The sequence below is a fragment of the Hylaeus volcanicus genome, chromosome 4, assembly GCF_026283585.1.
Source record: "Hylaeus volcanicus isolate JK05 chromosome 4, UHH_iyHylVolc1.0_haploid, whole genome shotgun sequence".
In the NCBI taxonomy this organism is placed as follows: Eukaryota; Metazoa; Arthropoda; class Insecta; order Hymenoptera; family Colletidae; genus Hylaeus; species Hylaeus volcanicus.
Genome location: NC_071979.1, coordinates 14,147,068 through 14,166,045, shown reverse-complemented (window position 1 = coordinate 14,166,045; position 18,978 = coordinate 14,147,068). Strand labels below are relative to the sequence as shown.

Below are 18,978 nucleotides of genomic sequence, written 5' to 3'. Positions count from 1 at the left end.
TACCCCCCATTTCCGGCTCCTACACGAGTTTTGGGACACCCTGTATATTCATAAAAGGAGGCCATTAGAGTCAGAGTATCTTGAAACGCGATACTTTAGAATTTAGAACGTAGAAGACTATAATGGCGTGTATACTGTTCCAGGTAAAGGAAGACGAAGAGCATCGGAGAGTCCACGACGTCCAAGAAAGAAACGCAAACATTCCAAGAGCCCAAACATCCTCCACGGTGTAGTCCAGGACGTTCAGACTGGTCTCAATTCACGTTTCGAGCTCCTCAGAATGGATGGCGACCAAGATCTCGCATTGATCAATTTTGAAAGGACTCGAGAAACCCTCAGCGATTCCTGCGAATATCCGCAGTTGCACCGAAGTGCCTGCTACTTTTCCCAAAGTACAGCTCAATTGTAAGTGCTGCTTATACTATATAATTAAATTGTCAAGTGCACCAATTAGACTAAATGGCGAATACGAGAGCGAAGACGTGTAAGCGATGCTACAGACCCTTGACAAAAGAATCCATTTCGACTCCGTTGATTTCTATTTGAATTCTATTCGTTTCTCTTTTAGAAATAATTTATATCAAACTAGGGCTGTGTACAAATAAAAAGTAGCCACATAAAAGGCAAATGATGTTCACCTTTTTAACATATGTTCCTGTGAGTCTTAATTGCAATTTGCGAACCATATGTTTTCACTGGAACATGTACATGTATGTCCCACTAGGGTTGAAGGAATTAACCCTGTGCGCTCGAGGCATTTTTCTATAGAGTCAAATCCAGTCCATTTTTATAATAAATTTCTGTGAAACCAAAAACTCTACTTCGAAGAGAAACATCTACGAACGTTCATGACTCGATGTATTATTATTTCAATTGTTAATTAGTTGTATTCCGATGTAAGTGAATTTGAAATTGTACGTTCACAAAATCATTTTTAAATTACATATGTCGCCCTAGAGGCGCCACCCGAGCGCAAAGGGTTAAGAGGGGAGACCACATTCACAATTCAAGTATTAAATATTCCTTGGAATATTGTTCTTACAGAGAAGAATTTATGTAATATATTTATAATCATGAGAATATTTTCCGTATGCTTTAAAGTCTATTTGATAATTTTCTCAATTCAATTCGCAACAGAAATCATTGAGATATCGCGTTTGGTTTTTAAACAATATTTTTTCAAGCCGTGGGAATGATAACTGAAAAACCAATTGACCGATCGTTTTCAAACTTTCTATATACGCTTTGAATGCCATGAATATGAACTAAAAAATTTGAATGATGTCATCGTTTGAAGCATGCTTTTATTACAAAAAGCTGCACAAAGAATAATGAAAATTGATATTTTTTCTTTAAATACTACTAAATAATCGAACTTTCAACTTTTATGGCTGCAGTTCCAGGTTCATGTTCTTAGAAAACATGTTACTAATGTAAATAAAAAATTTCATGGGTTTCGGATAACAATTGCGATTACCAGAATTCCCATCGAAAGCAGACTTGGGCGAAAACTTGCTATACATATGTATATATAGAGAAAGATTTCAAAGACTTCTGTGTGAAATGAATTAGAAAAAGTATTAAATGTACTTTAAAACATACGTAAAATATTCGCAAAATTAAAAGAAAAAAATTAGGAACATTTTTCTGTGTAAAAAGAAAACACGAAAAACACTTAACCCTTTACACTCGAGGCCTTTTTTCGTATTTGCCACCAACTCGAGATGTTTCTTAGCATTCTATTGCCATGAATTCTAAGCTATCCAGATTTGAGAATAAGGTCACCTTTACCTCGCCGACAATCGTTTTACCGACACTTCGAGCTCCAAAGAAATTAAACGTATAGAAATATTAGGTATTGTAGATTTGCTGCGTGAAACCTAATGGTGACTGAGAGTCACCTCTCAAATGGAAAGGGTTAATATTTGCCGTCTTAGTTTCGTCCCTTAAGGTGCCAGACCATAGTACCTTTTTTTAAAAATCCATTTTCGTTGTATTACTCAAAAGACATACATTTAATATATATAAATTGATTTTTTCTATTTTTTTTAAATTAAAACGCTACGATAACACAAAGTATTTACCGCTGGCACCAGCGAAAACATGCTTCTGCTGACGTAAGCGCGTAAATAATCAGAAATTGACTTTATTCGCGGGATATCTTTTTTTAAAAGATACATAAATGTCTCTCAGAGTACCCAAGACCAACAGTTTCCGAACATGGACTCCAGACCCATTTCTCAATATTGAAAGAAATCCTTTTTCCCTAGCATGACTCTACTTATCTCGCCTTTACGGTAAAAAGCTTTTATCGATAACTTTCTACATTCTGATAACAATGACGTATGCAACGGCAAGGTTCCCTTTTTATCACAATTTAAATACACATTTTAATCAAAAACAAAGCGTAATTTTACAGTACTAATATTGAACTTAATATATAAATTTTATCTTAATAACAAAATTTATATATTAAGTTCATTACTAGTACTATAACATTAAGCTTGGTTTTCTATTAAAACATGTATTTAAAGTGTGAACAAAAATTCTTAAATTTTGACTACAACTGCGTGTAACCCCTTAACACTTTATCTATCGGGCTATTTAGAAGCATACGTTAATTCAAAAAAGAATTTTCTACAGTAGCATATGGCAACCTAGACTGACAATAATTCCTCCATACTGTTACTAGGTACATTGAAAGCCAAGTCTGTTTCCAAAAACTGAACATCGTAAGTAGACAACCATCGACACAGTAAATAAATTCGAAAAGCTAAATACTAGAATTAAAAAGCCTATAAATAGGCTCCCGGTAAATAAAGTGTTAAAAAGGACCTTTTCGTAACATTTAATTAATTATTTACGAAAAAATATTTGTCTAGATGAAAATTGATCACGATAAAGATTTCTTTTAAAAAATTCACCCGCGTAACGTTATCGCGAATATCGTTGTTTTCTATTCTTGCAGAAAGATCCACTACGACAACGACGACAATTACGTGGCGTTAAACGTAGCGGACGATTTAGAAGAAGAAATTCTGAGCGGCATCGAAAAGATCGAGGAACCTCGTGAAAAGTATCATCGGCCCCGCAAAAAGCGAAAACGGAAACGGCATAAGGTTATCAACGCGGGTCCTCGAGAAGAGCTCGTCGATCCCGAAGAACTTCCTCCACGCGCACGTTGGACGATCGTCGCGACTGCTTGCCTTCTGCTCGCCATGTCTTTGCTGTTGGTCGGAGTAACCCTGAGGATGGCACCGATTATAGACGATATGGGTAAGCGACAAAAATATTACTGACAAGGAGACTTCCCCAATAGGCCTGCGAGAATCGAAGATTTATCGAATTGCGTGTTCTCGGTTACAATTGGATCGATTGGTAAATAACTTACGTTCGTTAACTTAAGAATGGAGAAGAAAACTAAAAAATATTGTTCCAGGTAAAAACTGTTACAATCTTTTCCATTCGTAAACTTAAGATTACTAAGAAACTAAGTTTCACTTAGAAGGAGAGCTTTTTAGGTGTCCGCCTACGATTGTTTTCATTTTTATACGTATTTTTTTATATTGGCTCGTTTTCAAATTTAGGGGGTGAAAGGACCCCCTAAAGTTTCAGCTGCAATAGGCTATCTCTGAAACTATCATAGATAGGAGCCAACTTTTTGAGAAAAAGTTTCATAGTTTTCTATCGGCATATCAAATCTGGCCCTAAATTTTGTAAACAATAATTTGTTTATAATAATAGCCTGTTGCAGTTGAAACTTTAGGGGGTCGTTTCACCCCCTAAATATGAAAACAGGTCAATAAAAAAAATACGGATATCTTATTTTTCGGCCCTTTAAAACATATCCAAAAATCAAACCAAGATCAAACTTACAATGGTTTATGTATAATTTCCGAATATAATCAGTGCGATCCAGGTAGCCCGCCAAATAATCAGATTTTAAAGAAAAATAAGTTTTCGTAAAGTATAGATAATTACCTACAAAATGAGAGAAAATAGTCTCTATACAATGAAAATTGTCGGAGTTATGCGTATTTGAAATTTGAACAGTGGCAAAATTTTGATGAATAATTTACTTGCATAGTATATTATTACATAATAAATGAAAATCAATTATATAGCCACTGTTGTTGATCATCATTTGGTCCCATTCAGAGGGTAAATTAAAAACTGCTACCAGCAGGAGGTTCCCCAAAAGTATGATTATTTGTTGTATGCAGCGGAAGTTATTTATGAATCAACCTAATAATAGATTAGAAAATACTCAGAGCTAAAGTGTTTAAAAAATATTTACCTCCTGTACTATAAGAACTATTTGCAAAGGTTACAGTGTGACCCAGTCGGTAAAAATCCTGATGCCTATCTTTGAGTTAGGAAAGAACGTGTTTGCCTGGTTGGTAAGATACATAGAATACTCTTGGCAAGGTAGAATACTCTATCGGACTGTAATTATCAACAGGCTATTCTACATTGCCAACAGAACGACCGGCTTTATAGACTGAGCATTCCATGTTACTGAACGATAAGGAGAAACAAAAATTGACATAGGCATACAAGTAGACATATAAGTATTGTTTTAATGGCTGTAAAACTAGATTTGATTGCTTAAATTGTGCAATTGTTTGTTGCAATGAGTTCTTATAATACAGTTTCTGGAACTTTAACTGTACATTTTTTTTTTTGTTTTTACATTGACTGGATACCAAAAACTTTTATATATCTTATTATACATTAACTCAAAACTATATATTATCTTTAGCATTTCAAGTTCTACTACAAATACAGGAACTTTCGTAAATATTGAACAAATTGGACAAGTCTCCTTGCAAAAATTATTCTTTAAACAAATTATCTCGAGTTACCATTGGTTCGTGAAAGACATTATCTTACAATTAGCTGTTCAACAAAGATAATTTAAACACCAGATGTTTAAGTCACAAAACTTACTATTTCTGCTTATCAATTGTATTCGCAATTGCTGATGGTGTATGGTTTACGTACGACGATAAAGTTTTCATTTGACACGTATTAAATTAAAGAATTCTGTTTCACGAATTAAAGAGGAGTGATCAGATACCAATCTACAATACATTCAACTTCCCGTTTGTAGACTTATTCTTTAACATAATTTCAGAATTAGAAATTAAAACATGCAATGCGTACATTTTGTCTTAATGACGAGTAACAGTTTATTCGTTATTTTCGAATAAACATTTATCTACATTAAAATTGATCAAGGTGCTGATTTCTTTCAAACCATTTAATTGCATTTCAGAGATTCAATTTCTATCTAGAATGCACTATGATTGCTTTATTCGCGGAATTATCACATTATGACATTACTTTTTATGCTTTCTTAGCAATCTTGTGAATTGTGATACAGATTGTGATACAGATCAATGTGACGTCATAACGTTACATAAATTCCAAAGCCCTACGTGCAATGGTCTCACCCTCCCCAAGTCCATAAGCGTTAACCTTGTTGGTTTGTTAATATATTTGACCACTCAGTAATTAATTTTGCCACTGCCCCGTTAGCGTCAAGTATCGACAGTTCGAGTCTGGTTTTGCTTCATAATGGTTCCTGTGAAAATTATGATACATAAATTAGTACATGCTACATTCAAACAACAAGAAAATATTAATTTACATCCACGCGTACTTTTGGACAAGCAAATTTCTGAAGGCTTTTCTAAAAGGGGCTTTAGATTTTCATGTTTTAATAACAAAAGTGATAGACATTTGAGCATCACTTTTCACGTTTAATTACATTATGACTCTTATTGTAATCACGTGTACTTCCGTCTAAAATATGAAAATATTTCACACCATTTGTGTTTGATTAATACAAAAATTCTAAAGTCCCTTTTTAAAAACCTTTTGGTTCTATAATTTAGTTCTGTAATATGGCACGATTAAAAACTGATGCTTCTTTTTTGGATTGTGTATTATGACAGAAATTCGATTCCATTATCAAAATATTTTTTCAAGGTCTGTCTTGATCCAGATGTACACATTAGCGTGATCTATAATTAACAACCCTAATTTTATTTATGAGTATTTCTGATCTCACCCTTTTCTCAAGGCATTTCGAATAGGTGTATATAAAAAATTTTAAACTTAGTAATGGCGCAAGAGAGAATTTGTTTACGGAACGCGGACGTGGCTACCAAATTCTCTAGAATTATTCTATTAGGTTGTCCCAAAAGATTTTTTCCGTTTTATTAATAAGTAATACATACACAATATTTTATGTTTTATGTAATTAATTCAGGATAGTTTCTTACGTTGTTTCAGCTTGTGCAATTTTTTGAAGTCATTAAAATTTATATGCAAGTGTTATATATAATTTTGTAGCTTTTGAAAAGCTCTTTCAAAAATATTAGCTACATTAATGTATTGATCGTTTAATTCTTTTCGTTTTAGTGAAATCATGGAAAATTTTGAGATTTGTGTACTCTCGCGTCACTATTGGAAGCAAGAGTTTGAAGCTACGAAAGCATCCAAGAAAATATTGTATTCAGTGTATAGTATATTCCACATACGTTATATAATATATTTTACATGCATTATTTGCGGTTTCTCTATGCATCGCACGTTAATGTGTCATAAATCTATCAAATCCACGGTCTAAGAATTATTATTACTGGCGCTTCTAATTTGTTCAATTTTTCGGGACGCTCTGTATAGTTGGCGAAGTCGTTAAATAAAAATCGATGAGATATGTGCACTATGTCTTGCATGCTCTATGTTATCATCAGAAACTTTAACGAATGCGTTAGATTATATAGGGTAGGCCTCGAGAGAAAACAGTTCTCCGCGCAACGATGATAAAATATGCAATCAGTCCCGAGAGTCGTCTCGGAGTGCGATCTTGGCTCGTTAATGCTTCATTGCATCGATACTCCGCGATCCTTCTAAGAAACAAACACAATCTCGCTCTAAGTGGCATTCCTCGAAGGCACCAAATTGCTAGATATTGTGCAGAGGCATTAGGTTAGACAAAAAGTTCGTTCGGATTTTAACGCGTAAATGAAAAGCTATTTTTCTTACATTTTTCTTGTTAGACAAGGAAATATCTTTTATATAGCTAACATATTCTACATTTTCTTCTAAATGTATGTACATTATACATATACAGTGGGTGTAGAATGTATTCGTACAACTATCAATTTCCCAAAAAAACTTATGTGTGAAATTGTAGTTTCTTAACTTCTATTTTTTGTAATCAATGATATTTTACATATTCTCGGAAGTCTCTAAGATAGATATAGTCCCAACAACATTTACTAGTTAATATAATTTGTGAAATTAACAAATAAATGCGAAAAGTGGGTAAAAGTATAGAAGCAATAAGTATTTGTACGATTCTTATGACGAACCATTTACAGTAGAGTTTGTAGCGTAAACACATTAGTTTATTGCTCCGTACGAATTAGAAAACATCAAATTTCCAGTAAAGTACTTTTAAGAATGGCTCTAATAGAGGAATGGAAGAATATCCCACTTTGAATAACTAATAACTTAGTTAATTTAATGCTTAAAAGAGTTACAATAATGATAAAATCAAAAGGAAATCCCACGAAGTATTATATACTTATAAATTAATGTAAATTTCTTTTTTTATTTTAATCAAGTTTTAAAAATTAAACAGTTGTGCGAATACTTATTGCTTCAACATTTCTATCGATTAATTGTTTTTTCTTGTTAATTTCGCAACTTACATAAATATCTATTTTTTTTGTAATCTATCTATTCTAGAGATTTCAGACAATATGTAGAATGTCATTGTTTATCAAAGATAAGTTAATAAATTTCAATTTTACACAGTCTTTTTTGGAAATTGATCGGTGTACGAATACTTTCTACACCCACTGTATATATAGACAATGATCTACAGATCCGTTATAACAGGACATGATCTAGTGCACCCGTACCTTGCGAAAGTTCAAACTCGATTTACTCGAAAACAAAGCCTCGTATGAAACATTTGTATTTGTATATTTTCGACTTACTTTTTTTATGTAGAATCGCCCCCTTTTCGCTCGTATCACCAGTTACCGAACACCCTGTATATTTAGTATATATCTGTTTACAATTTTGGTGAAATTTTTCTGTCTTTGCTTTCTCGTTCAGTGATCATCAATTATGAGTCAAAGAAAAAGGCATTCAAGTTTTCAGTTAGAAGTTTGGAAGCATCCATTTAGCAGAGTTTGGAAATTGTTCAATGGGTCCTTTAACGTGGCTACGGAACTGACGCTAATTACCCTTGTAATGAGACTGCTGACGCCTGCACGATAGATAGTGCTAATAAGTAATAGTAACTTTACCGTATTTGCAAATATTTAGCACTTAGGACTTGGAACCACCCTTAGAACTTAGTCTGCAACTACAAGCTCAATCCCTTGCCACACGTTTTGAGACCATGGTCAGCTGCAATGTCCGCTTAAGGGATCGTTCTGCTCTACTGACAATTTAAATATACTCTAAGACCGATCCCAATGTTTTCTCGACTACTAATACTATTCAGAGGAAATATAAAAATATTTTTGTATGTACTTTGTAGAATTTGTGTAAATGTTTATATTAACGTATATACAAACTTTACAATATACATAGATATACAAACTTTAAAGCACTGTAATTCGGTCAATAATGATCCGAATGAAAAAAAAAACAACAAAAAGCGTTGTTTTTCTATCAATACCAGCTACAGTTTTCATTAGAACAAAAAAATCGATTTCCATTTCAAAAAATGGTCGCTATGAATAAATATCGTAAGTGATGCCATCTATAATCGAATTGATAACTCCATCTTCTGTCCCTCTCGGAGCCATAAAACTTTTATCTAAAACATTTGTTCATTCTCTTTGCTTTCTCATTTTTTTTTGCCGAAACCCTGTGTTTTCAAATTATTACGGTGTCCAAGTTAAAATAGGACATCCCGTACAATAAAGTTTATTTTCTGTGCTGCATTCGTTCATTTAGCATTTTGTACCTAATATTAGATAAACTAACTTTAAATATCGCTTTCGGATTACAAAGTGAAAATCTATCTGTCCGGAAACGTGCAAGCCACTGTAAATTCACTTGCCTTATCTAAGAATCCGTCATAACTGGAGCGTTTACCGTAGACAAAGAAAGAGTTTTATTTTTAAGCAATAGCTCACTCTTGGCTGTGCGATACGAGACACCCCCCAGGAAACACCACCGACGCTTTCAATGCCTGTTGGTATCTCGTCGTGTAAGGGATGCTCTACAGAAGAGCCGCCTCTCTTGAATAGCTGTCGAGTTGGCTTCACTCGGATCTTCAAATGTCCTAGATCTTTTCGCGAAACCAACCATCGCAGTTCACGTCCAATTAACGTGTGAGACTGCGCGACTGTCGATAGCACTCCTGGAGAACGATGTGCAGCATGTATAAACACTTCTATACGAACACGTAGAAGAAAGACAGTAACCTACGGACGAGTAATTTTCATGTTCAGTCATTTCAATAATAGTAATTTAATTTTTATTTTGTTGCTTCGTAACTTTGTCTGCAATGACAGATAAAGAGATTGCTGTGTATGTACTATACAGTATAGTACTATACTATTCAATTTAATTTAATTTTTATTTTGTTGCTTCGTAACTTTGTCTGCAATAACAGATAAAGAGATTGCTGTGTATGTACTATACAGTATAGTACTATACTGTTACTGTTACTATACTATACTGTTACTGAGTACTATATCTGTTATTGCAGACAAAGTTACGAAGCAACAAAATAAAAATTAAATTACTATTATTGAAATGACTGAACATTAACAGATAAAGCGATTGCTGTATAGTACATACATAGCAATTGCTTTACTATATATTCTTTTACATATATAGTATATATACGAATGTATAGAACATGTTGTTTTGTTGTTGAAGTCTGCTTTAGTTAACCAGACACATGATTTAGTGATATTCATACATCTGCTTTCTCAGATAAAGTAATGAAATAATGACAAAGTAAAAATTGTAAAGTGTCCTGATATTACAAAAGTATCGTCAAAATTAGATAATGCATAATACATAAACTAAATACATAAACTACATAGGAAGCTAAATACAAAATATATAAACTTTATTATACTTTTGTTAACTAAAATTAATGTTTCAATGCAATGTATGCGTCAATTACTTCATCTTTCATCCTAAGGAAATAGACGCAAAGTAAAAATTATAAAGAGTATATATTAAAGTTATAAAAATATTGTAGATTGTTAAAGGATAAAGATGAAATTATAACAAAGTAAATATTGTTAAAAGTTCGAATATTAAAGTTACCCACGTAGAACGTATTCTATAAATTGTTATAATTATATGTGTACATAGCATTATTATTTCCTTTTGCACAATTGTATACATTCCACACAAACACGTTTAACATACATGCCTTTGTCGCATTCCAGTGCTCCACAAATGCATGAAACGCTCAGCGCGGTAACAATGCCATCCCGAAAACCCGAGAATAGACGACAATTATTGATGCCCCAGAACACTCGCAATCATTGATACACCTTCCCCAACGTACCCTCCACACATCGGAGAGAAACGCGCACATGCAGTGTGCTCGAAGACGGTCCGCGGCTTTAAATTAAAGGCGCACGTCTGCGAATTCTCCAGTCAGCCGTCGGATTTCCGTGGTAGAACCGCGTTCAGAATTTCATTCCGAGATTTTCCGTCCCGATCTTTTCGCCGTTGAAAAGCGACCGATAAGCCCAGCGACGGTTTCCTACTGCCTAACCGACGTTAGTGCAGCCCCGTCTTCCCTAGAGTGGTTTCTTTTCGAGTGAAACGAGAGTGCCAAAACCTTATCCCTCGGTTAAGCAAACGCTCGGGTTCTTGTGTCGAACGTTCTATTTCCGATCGATGGGAAACTTTTCCACGGTCGAGTGCGGTTTGTTGAAGCTGTTACTGTTACACGTAGGATAGCCAGACAGGGCATGTTGATAGCGAGAAAAATAAATGATTGTCGGAGATATCTTCGATACTCGCGAGCGAAACGCGAAACGTACGTTTTCGCGATTGTAAAGTGAATTAATGGTAACGTGAGGTAACTAAACAATCTAAGAGGAGCCAGAAGGTGATACAGTTTTCATTTGTTCTTGTTTGTTGGGTGCTGTCGCATAAATTATTGTGGAATCGATGCTAGCGAATCCCTTCTCGCCTGGCGTGATATTGGATCGTATAAGTTTCGTTTTTGTCTAAACAGCATCGATCTTTTATTGAAGTTATTTTATTAAGGATCAAAGATTTTTCAAGCAGACATTTCCGACTTTACTCAAATTTATGTTCTAGTCTTTATTGCAGTTCTTTTTATTCATACCTCGAAGGATCTGGAGGAGTTTTAAATATTAATTCCATAGATGTTTGCGAAAATAGTGCTAAATCGTTTTCGATGAAATGTAATCGTTGAACTAACAGCCAAGCGAGAATGAGTTTTTCGGATGGCTATGCCGAAGGCAGAAGTCTGCCACATCAAAATCATTTCGGTTTGAAAATAATAGTTTCGACGATTCTTTTGGAATTGTTTCAAACAAATGACGTTTGAAATAGCAGGGAAATACTGACCAGTTTTTTGTGTTACTATGAAGCTATACAGATTTGCGAGAAGTTTATTAACCTTCTTCGACGGAAAACTAATTATTGTACCAAGAATATACACGACGTGAGAAATAGGAAACAGGTGTCGTACCTATCAGATGAATCTATAGCGTAGTTTGTAAGTTTGTTCCATGATAGATGAATGCTTTTCCAAAAGAGTCTTTAGGATTTTGTTTTTTAAAGTACAGCTTAGCAAAGTACTAAACAAAGTACAGCTGTTAGTGTATTTACAGTGGACCTTTAAATGTTATCATTTATCACGTTTAATTATTTAAAGATTGCTGTTAAAATTGTTTGTATTCCATACCATTTGTGTATGATTAAAACAACAATGTTGAGGCACTTTTAGTGCAGTTTGCAATGCGAATTTAGAAACTAGTAATTAATTTATATACATAAAAATTCAACGAAACGTAAAGGGGAATTTTAATCTCGCTGAACGATTCTTATCGCAGCGATATTAACGAAATAACGCGATAACGACTTGCTCAACCTGTGAACGCAAACTATTCAAGTCTCATGCAAATTTTTGTTCGTGTTTTAACTGATACCAAAAGTAATTATATATTGACATATTAATTGTATATTATATTATATAATACAATTAATATTGTCTACGATATTATTGTATACAATAGAATAACCATTTTGCTCTATAATTTTATATAAATATGTAAACCAATGAAGTGAAAACAAATGATATGGAATACAAACAATTTTAATAGCAATCTTTAAATAATTAAACGTGATAAATGATAACATGTAAAGGTCCACTGTAAACACACTAACAGGTGTACTTTGTTATTAAAAAACAAAATCCTAAAGACTCTTTTGGAAAAGCATTCATCTATCATGGAAGTATGGGAGCAATAAGGAAACGAGGCTTTGAGAGCTATTCGTTACGAAAGTGGAGTTCATTTTTCGACAGAAGTAAGCTCCTACGAGCATGTTTGAAAACCATGTTGACTTTGTTTTCGAAGCAGTTTTAATATAAACATGATTAAATTTCTAACGGGAATGAGGAAAGCATTCGCTACGAAAGTAATGCAAGTCCACGAACACGAGTCTTATTATGTTCCTAACTGTAGCATCAATCGAATATAAAGACATTATGGATTTAATGCTATAATTGTACACAATGATTATTCAAGAATTCTTCGCAACGATTTTGAATAACCAATAAATATAGTTGACTAGGAATTTGAATGAATAGAGCAGTCGAAACATGAATAAAATATCGATTCGCAATTAAAGGAAAGTTCACAAATTTAGTAAAGTCCATTCCGTTGATTTGTGGTCATATGTATGTAATGTAAGGCTCAAAAGTAAGCTCCCTCGGTCAATGTTTCCTCTAAGCTGCGCGGTTGCGCGACCGCGCAGCGACCCTTACCTTTCCACCCATAGTTAGGTCACTTTAGATTTTACTGGGAAAATTTATTTTCCACACTTGTATACTTTCATCAAGTCAAATCGTTATGAACGATGTGCAACGAGTGTATGTATAAAACAGTATATGTGGAATATTTTCTAATTTTCTAATTTTCTGATTATTTTATTTTTCTCGTACAACATATTAGCCCTTTGCACTCGAGGCCTTTTTTCTGGCATCTACCAGCAACTCGAGATGTTTCTTAGCATTCTATTGCCATGAATTCTAAGCTATCTAGATTTGAGAATAAGGTCACCTTTACCTCATCGACAATCATTTTATTGACACTTCGAGCTCCAAAGAAATTAAACGTAAAGAAACATTAGGTATTGTAGATTTGCTGCGTGAAACCTAATGGTGACTGAGAGTCACCTCTCGAGTGCAAAGGGTTAGATACCAAAATTTCCATTTATTTTAAAGAATAGAAATTTGGGAAATTGAATATATTAGGTATAGAGATTAATTCTCTTATAAAGGGAAACCATACAATTTTTTATCTTTCCTCCAAAATACCACATATAGTTGTAAAAACGAAATATCGAATGCGTTAAGCACTATAAACCATCTCAAAGCCACTAATCTCTACAATAATATACAGTTCCACTAACTAAATAAAAACCTAATGAAATCCATCGCTGATGACCAAGCAGTAGATGCGATGTAAAATAGAACTATTAAAGAAAACCAATCAGTATGTCTAATTACTATCAAGGTTGGTACTTTAGTGTAGCAAAATGGCCAGTAAACATTTCTATTTAAACTAGAATTATAATTGCGTAAATGCAAAGGCACAAAATTAATTTCTAAACCTAATAAATATTAAAAATTAATAAATATTATTTAGGTATGAGAGAGCACCGTCAATTACCTAGTACTGCTAAGGGTTCGTAGCATCCTTGAGCACACACTGCTTGTATCAATAGTTCTTTATACCTTTCGACAGCTATACAAAGTCACTTCTTCTTAGATATTTGAAAAATCATTACGCCTAGTGCAAAAATAATAGCCGAAAATAAAAGTAAGAGAATTCGTTTTAATAGAGGTGTCGCGTGTCTTTTTTAGACAGTCAATAGTTTATTCACGGCATGACGTGAAACCTTTGAACTCAACTTTGAACTTTAGACTTTAATCTATACTCTACCCAGTCGTCTTGTACGAAATTATTTCTCACCAGTCTTATATTTATTTCTGGTAATGTTGAGGACCTTTCAACAATGATGAAGCAATCAGGAATATGCACTTCTCACAAAAAATTAAAGTTCAAAGTTTTCATGTCATACTGTACGTAAACAATTGATTACATAAAACAAACAATCGTTACTTTTGAAAGTAACTACATATTAGTAAAATAAAGTAGCTTTTGAGATATATACGAAAAACTAATTGCACCTCTTTGGAACTAAAGAAATTATCCATGAAACGATAACTATGAAACATTTTAACACGTTATTTGCAGCAATTTGACAAATACGTGTACAACAAATCTGTTTGATAAAAATCTTTCCACGATGACCTGTGTATTTTAAATTAGAGTAGAGGCTGCCAATGCTAGCGAGCAACTGGTAGTTTGCAAAGAATAAATTCAGTCGATCGTGGTAATTTAAAGTGGCAGAAAAAAGTTGAGTTTACTGTCCATTTTTAAGGTAATCTTTGAAAGCTCTTCTAATCTAAGTATAATATCCTCAAGATCAAATATTTAATAATCCAGGTTTGTGTTACGTTATATATAAAGGCATTATTCTGATATATAATCAGAGGTACAAAATTTATATTGATGTAGTAAGAACATCAGTGCCACCATGTGAGGAACAGACGTTGGTGTTTCTATTAGGTTGGCCTAAAAGTTCGTTCGAATTTTAACGCGTAAATGAAAAGCGATTTTTCTTAGACAAGAAAATATCTTGATTCAATAAGATATCTTCCACTTTGTTCGATCATCTTTCCACATCTTTTGGACAAATTCATAATTCCACGATTACAAAATTTCTCCTCGTTCGACGCAAAAAATTGATCAAACTAATGTTCAACAACACTTTCAGAATCGAAGCACTTTCTATTTAGCGAATTTTGTAAAACGCGAAAGATACGAAAATTGGAAAAATTGATCTTACAAATTTTTAGTTAAAAAATAAGATTAAGTGTCCATTGTCATATACTGACTATAAAACTTCAGGAATATTGACACATTTACGATTACCTTTTAGAATTAAAAAATATACAATATTAAAGTTAGATAACAAACTTGTATAATAATGTATAATAATAATTTGTCAAATAATGCTTTGGTGTGTGCATATTCGATTAAAGCAAAAAAAATCCTCTTAAAATTCGATCCTCGAGAGGTTAAATAATACACAATCGAACTGAAGTTAGTAAACCGATCGAACTTTTTGACCAGAATCAAATTTTGTGCCATCTGTAGAATAAAATTTTATGCCATCTGTTATCCCAATCTGCATAAACCATTATTTTCAACTGTGAAAATAGTGAAGGACAGATGCAGAAAGTGCCTTACAAACAACCAGTTGTATAGTTCCATAATTTAATTATGTAACCTAGGCTATTCAAAAATAATATTGTCTTCATTTATGTCATTTGTCGTTTGCATATTTTTGAACGGCTACCTATTGTAAGATTTGGATAAGTAGTTTGAAATCTATAGTTTTTGCATTGATGGCTGGAGGAGGCTACCGGTGCAGCCCCCGAGGTCCTCTTGGCTGCATGGGCCTTATAGTCTAAGCACTGGCTACCAAAATTAGAAATGATAAGGTGCAATGAAAATTTGTACCTAAAAACACTCCTTACTAGGTGACAAGCCCATAGCGCTGCAGCTAGAAGTCGCTCCGGGGTTGGAAGCGTAGGCGGGCGTTCAAACACGTTAATTTTTAACCAAAATAAAATCTTTGTGTGCAGCCCTGAAATTTTGTGTAGTTATAGTTTTTAACTGTAGAAATCGCGTCGCACCCGGCCATTGATTCTACCCGCTTCTCGCTAGGTCGTCGTTTTCCTTTGGCCCGGGCCTAACCTTAACGAGAACGTCACTACTTCACGGGGTGGTCTATCATTGGGCGGGGCCATTCTATCTAAACCTCGGTAATGCCGAAGCGGAGTTGAACGTCAGGCGATCCGCATCCCTCAGGACCCGCAGAATCAGCCTGCGTATTTTCTTTCTACGCGCCGTGCCATCGAGATTGAGAGCTTTATCATTTGATTATTATTAGATTTATTATTAGATTTTTGTGGCCCGCGAGATTCATCACACTTTTACAAAATATATCTATTTCATAATGACCAAAGTAGTGGAAACCAATGTATTAAGGAGGGAGGGTCAAGTAAAATTCAAAATTTTGACCTGTTTTTTTTTTTTTTTTTAGAAAATTAGTTTATCATCCGGAGAATGTCTCCGACCATTTCAGCTAAAACTTCCATGTCTAAGTGTACCTACAAAGTCATTAAAGTGATGCGCTCCGAACGGTACACGAAGGATTATTTTTATATCCGGAAACTTTAAACGCATTTTTCTCAAAACACAAAATTTCGCGTGCCGTGCAATGTAGCTTGGAGGTTTCTCAGCCGATTGCTATGAGACTTGGCACAAAATATTCCTTAAACTATTCTCCTTTGCATCAACCTAAAGGTTTTTATAAAAATTGAAATAAACAATGTTTTTAATTAGTTTTTTTTATAACAAGATTTTTTTAACGTGGCGTGAAATTTTAAATTAAAAATTTTTTTCTTTTAATCTAGGTTTATGCAAAGCGGATTACTATAATTTAACGAAAAATTGGTGGATTTTTGATTTCAAATAATTAGAGTGATCTGTGCGTTGCACGGCGCATTTTCGAGAAGCCAACTTCAAACAGCTGCTGTTCATTCATTTATGAATATTTTTACATAAAAAAAATTATATAGATTATCTACATGCTACAAAATATCTAGTAATTAGTTGTAAATAAATATATATTACGCACTCTTCAAAAATAATTCGCGAAAAAACGGTTTTTTACTTGACCCTCCCCCCTTAAAGAAGTACATTAATTTTGCATCTATACAGTCAGTGTAAAAAGTATTCGTACAGCACCCCATTTAAAATAAATGCTTCCTGTACGAATACTTATTACACTGAATGTATATTCATAAATTAGCTGTCGAAATTTTGAGAAAAAATTAACTTTGATTTTAAGTTAATATTGCGTACCAGAAAGTTTTCACGAAACACGGTCGAAAAATGCCAAGGAGCGCGATCGCGCACCGTCCATTACGTGTCGAAAAAAGCTGAAGAGCTGAAGGGCAAAAAAATGTCTATAATGAGTCTAAATCTAATATCTAATATGTAATATGGGGATACATAATTTTATTAGCGGCCCGCGAAGTTATGATGCATTTCGATAGTGGCCCGCGAACTCATTTGGGTTAACCACCCCTGCTATACAGGGGCTCCCGTAACTGGTGGTACAAGCGAGTACAGGGTGATTCTACGTGAAAAATTGAATCAAAAATGTAGAATAAAATTTTTTCGTACAACCCTTTATTTTCGAAAAAAATAAGTTAGAATATTTATCGAGTATGCGAGTACTCGATTTAACGAGTCACGTTACCCGAATTATTGGAAAGTGTTCCTCTTATAATTCGAAGAAATTTAACCCTTTGCACTCGAGAGATGATTCTCAGTCACCGCTATGTTTCCTTTAGATTTAATTTCTTTGGAACTCGAAGTGTCAATAAAATGATTGTCGTTGAGGCAAAGGTCACCTGATTTCCAAATTTCAAATTAGAGATCTCATTTTCGAAGTCAATCTAAGCTTAGCATTCGTGGCAATAGAATACTAAGAAAGCATCTCGAGTTGCTAACAGATACCAGGAAAAATGGCTTCGAGTGCAAAGGGTTAATTTTTCAACAAGTTGGAACACCACCACACTATAGTAATGAAGTAATTTAAATGAAAGTTATTACTACTGAATCGGCCGCGATGGCAAAATACCTTGGCCGCTACGATCTCCGAACCCATCACCTTTAGATTTTTATTTGTGCGGTCATGTTAAGTCGATTGTGTACAGTGATGACATAACGAGCACTGAATAATTAAAATAGAAAATTATTATAGCGTTTGAGCAATTAAAACTGCAAAACGACACATTAAAAAACATTCGATGCAATTTAATGAGGAGAGTTATGTTTCCAACAACGTGGAAATTACTTCCAACAGTTCATAAATTAGACAAATTCTGGAAATCTGTTCATCGATCCATTGACAACGTATACGAACAATAATGGAGGTGATCTGCAATGCAATCCTCCGAGCTGAAGTTGGTCCAAGTGTACGCGTGTTCGATAAATTTTCAAACTTATGTTTTTCGAAAACATAGTAAAGGGTTGTAGACAAAATTTTATTCTACATTTTCGATTCAATTTTTTACGTAGCATCACTCCCTACTCGCTTGTACCACCAATGACGGGACACCCTGTACAATAGCTCTTACACACTTCAAGGTTGGCAATCAGTGAACTAGAGCATGGGAACGTCCAGACGCGAGACAGTGAAATGATTCCAGAATAAGCAGTTTAATAAAATCGTGACTCATTCAACAAGAGCTTCTGAGAGTTCAACAGGCTGATACTTGCGAAAAGAGTTACGAAGTTTATGTATCCGATATGTCTTGATGGGTCTTGAATTTTTGAGCAGTCGAAGTTTTCGAGTCTTGGAGTCTTGATATGTTGATGGCTCGAGGTTTTGAAGAGTTGATGTCTTGAGATTTTAAAGCTTAGAAATCTTGATATCTTGTAGCCTTGAAATCTTGATGTCTTGAAGCCTTGAAAGCTTGATGTCTTGAAGCCTTGAAATCTTGATGTCTCGAAGCCTTGAAATCTTGATATCTTGAAATCTTGATATCTTGAAATCTTGATA

At 34.1% G+C, this 18,978-nt stretch overlaps 2 protein-coding genes across 2 annotated transcripts in view; both read left to right on the top strand.

The window, feature by feature from the left end:
- LOC128874942 (lateral signaling target protein 2 homolog) overlaps positions 1-18,978 on the top strand; it is a 60,852-nt gene that overhangs the window by 13,682 nt on the left and 28,192 nt on the right. The window contains exons 2-3 of the mRNA XM_054120136.1: positions 144-405; positions 2,969-3,276. Coding sequence (XP_053976111.1) covers positions 144-405; positions 2,969-3,276 — 570 coding nt within the window. The remainder of the gene's footprint in view (positions 1-143; positions 406-2,968; positions 3,277-18,978) is intronic.
- The window catches only part of LOC128874943 (uncharacterized), a 28,988-nt gene continuing 20,697 nt past the window's right edge, over positions 10,688-18,978 (top strand). The window contains exon 1 of the mRNA XM_054120137.1: positions 10,688-11,122. The gene's annotated coding sequence lies outside the window, so the exon portion shown is untranslated. The remainder of the gene's footprint in view (positions 11,123-18,978) is intronic.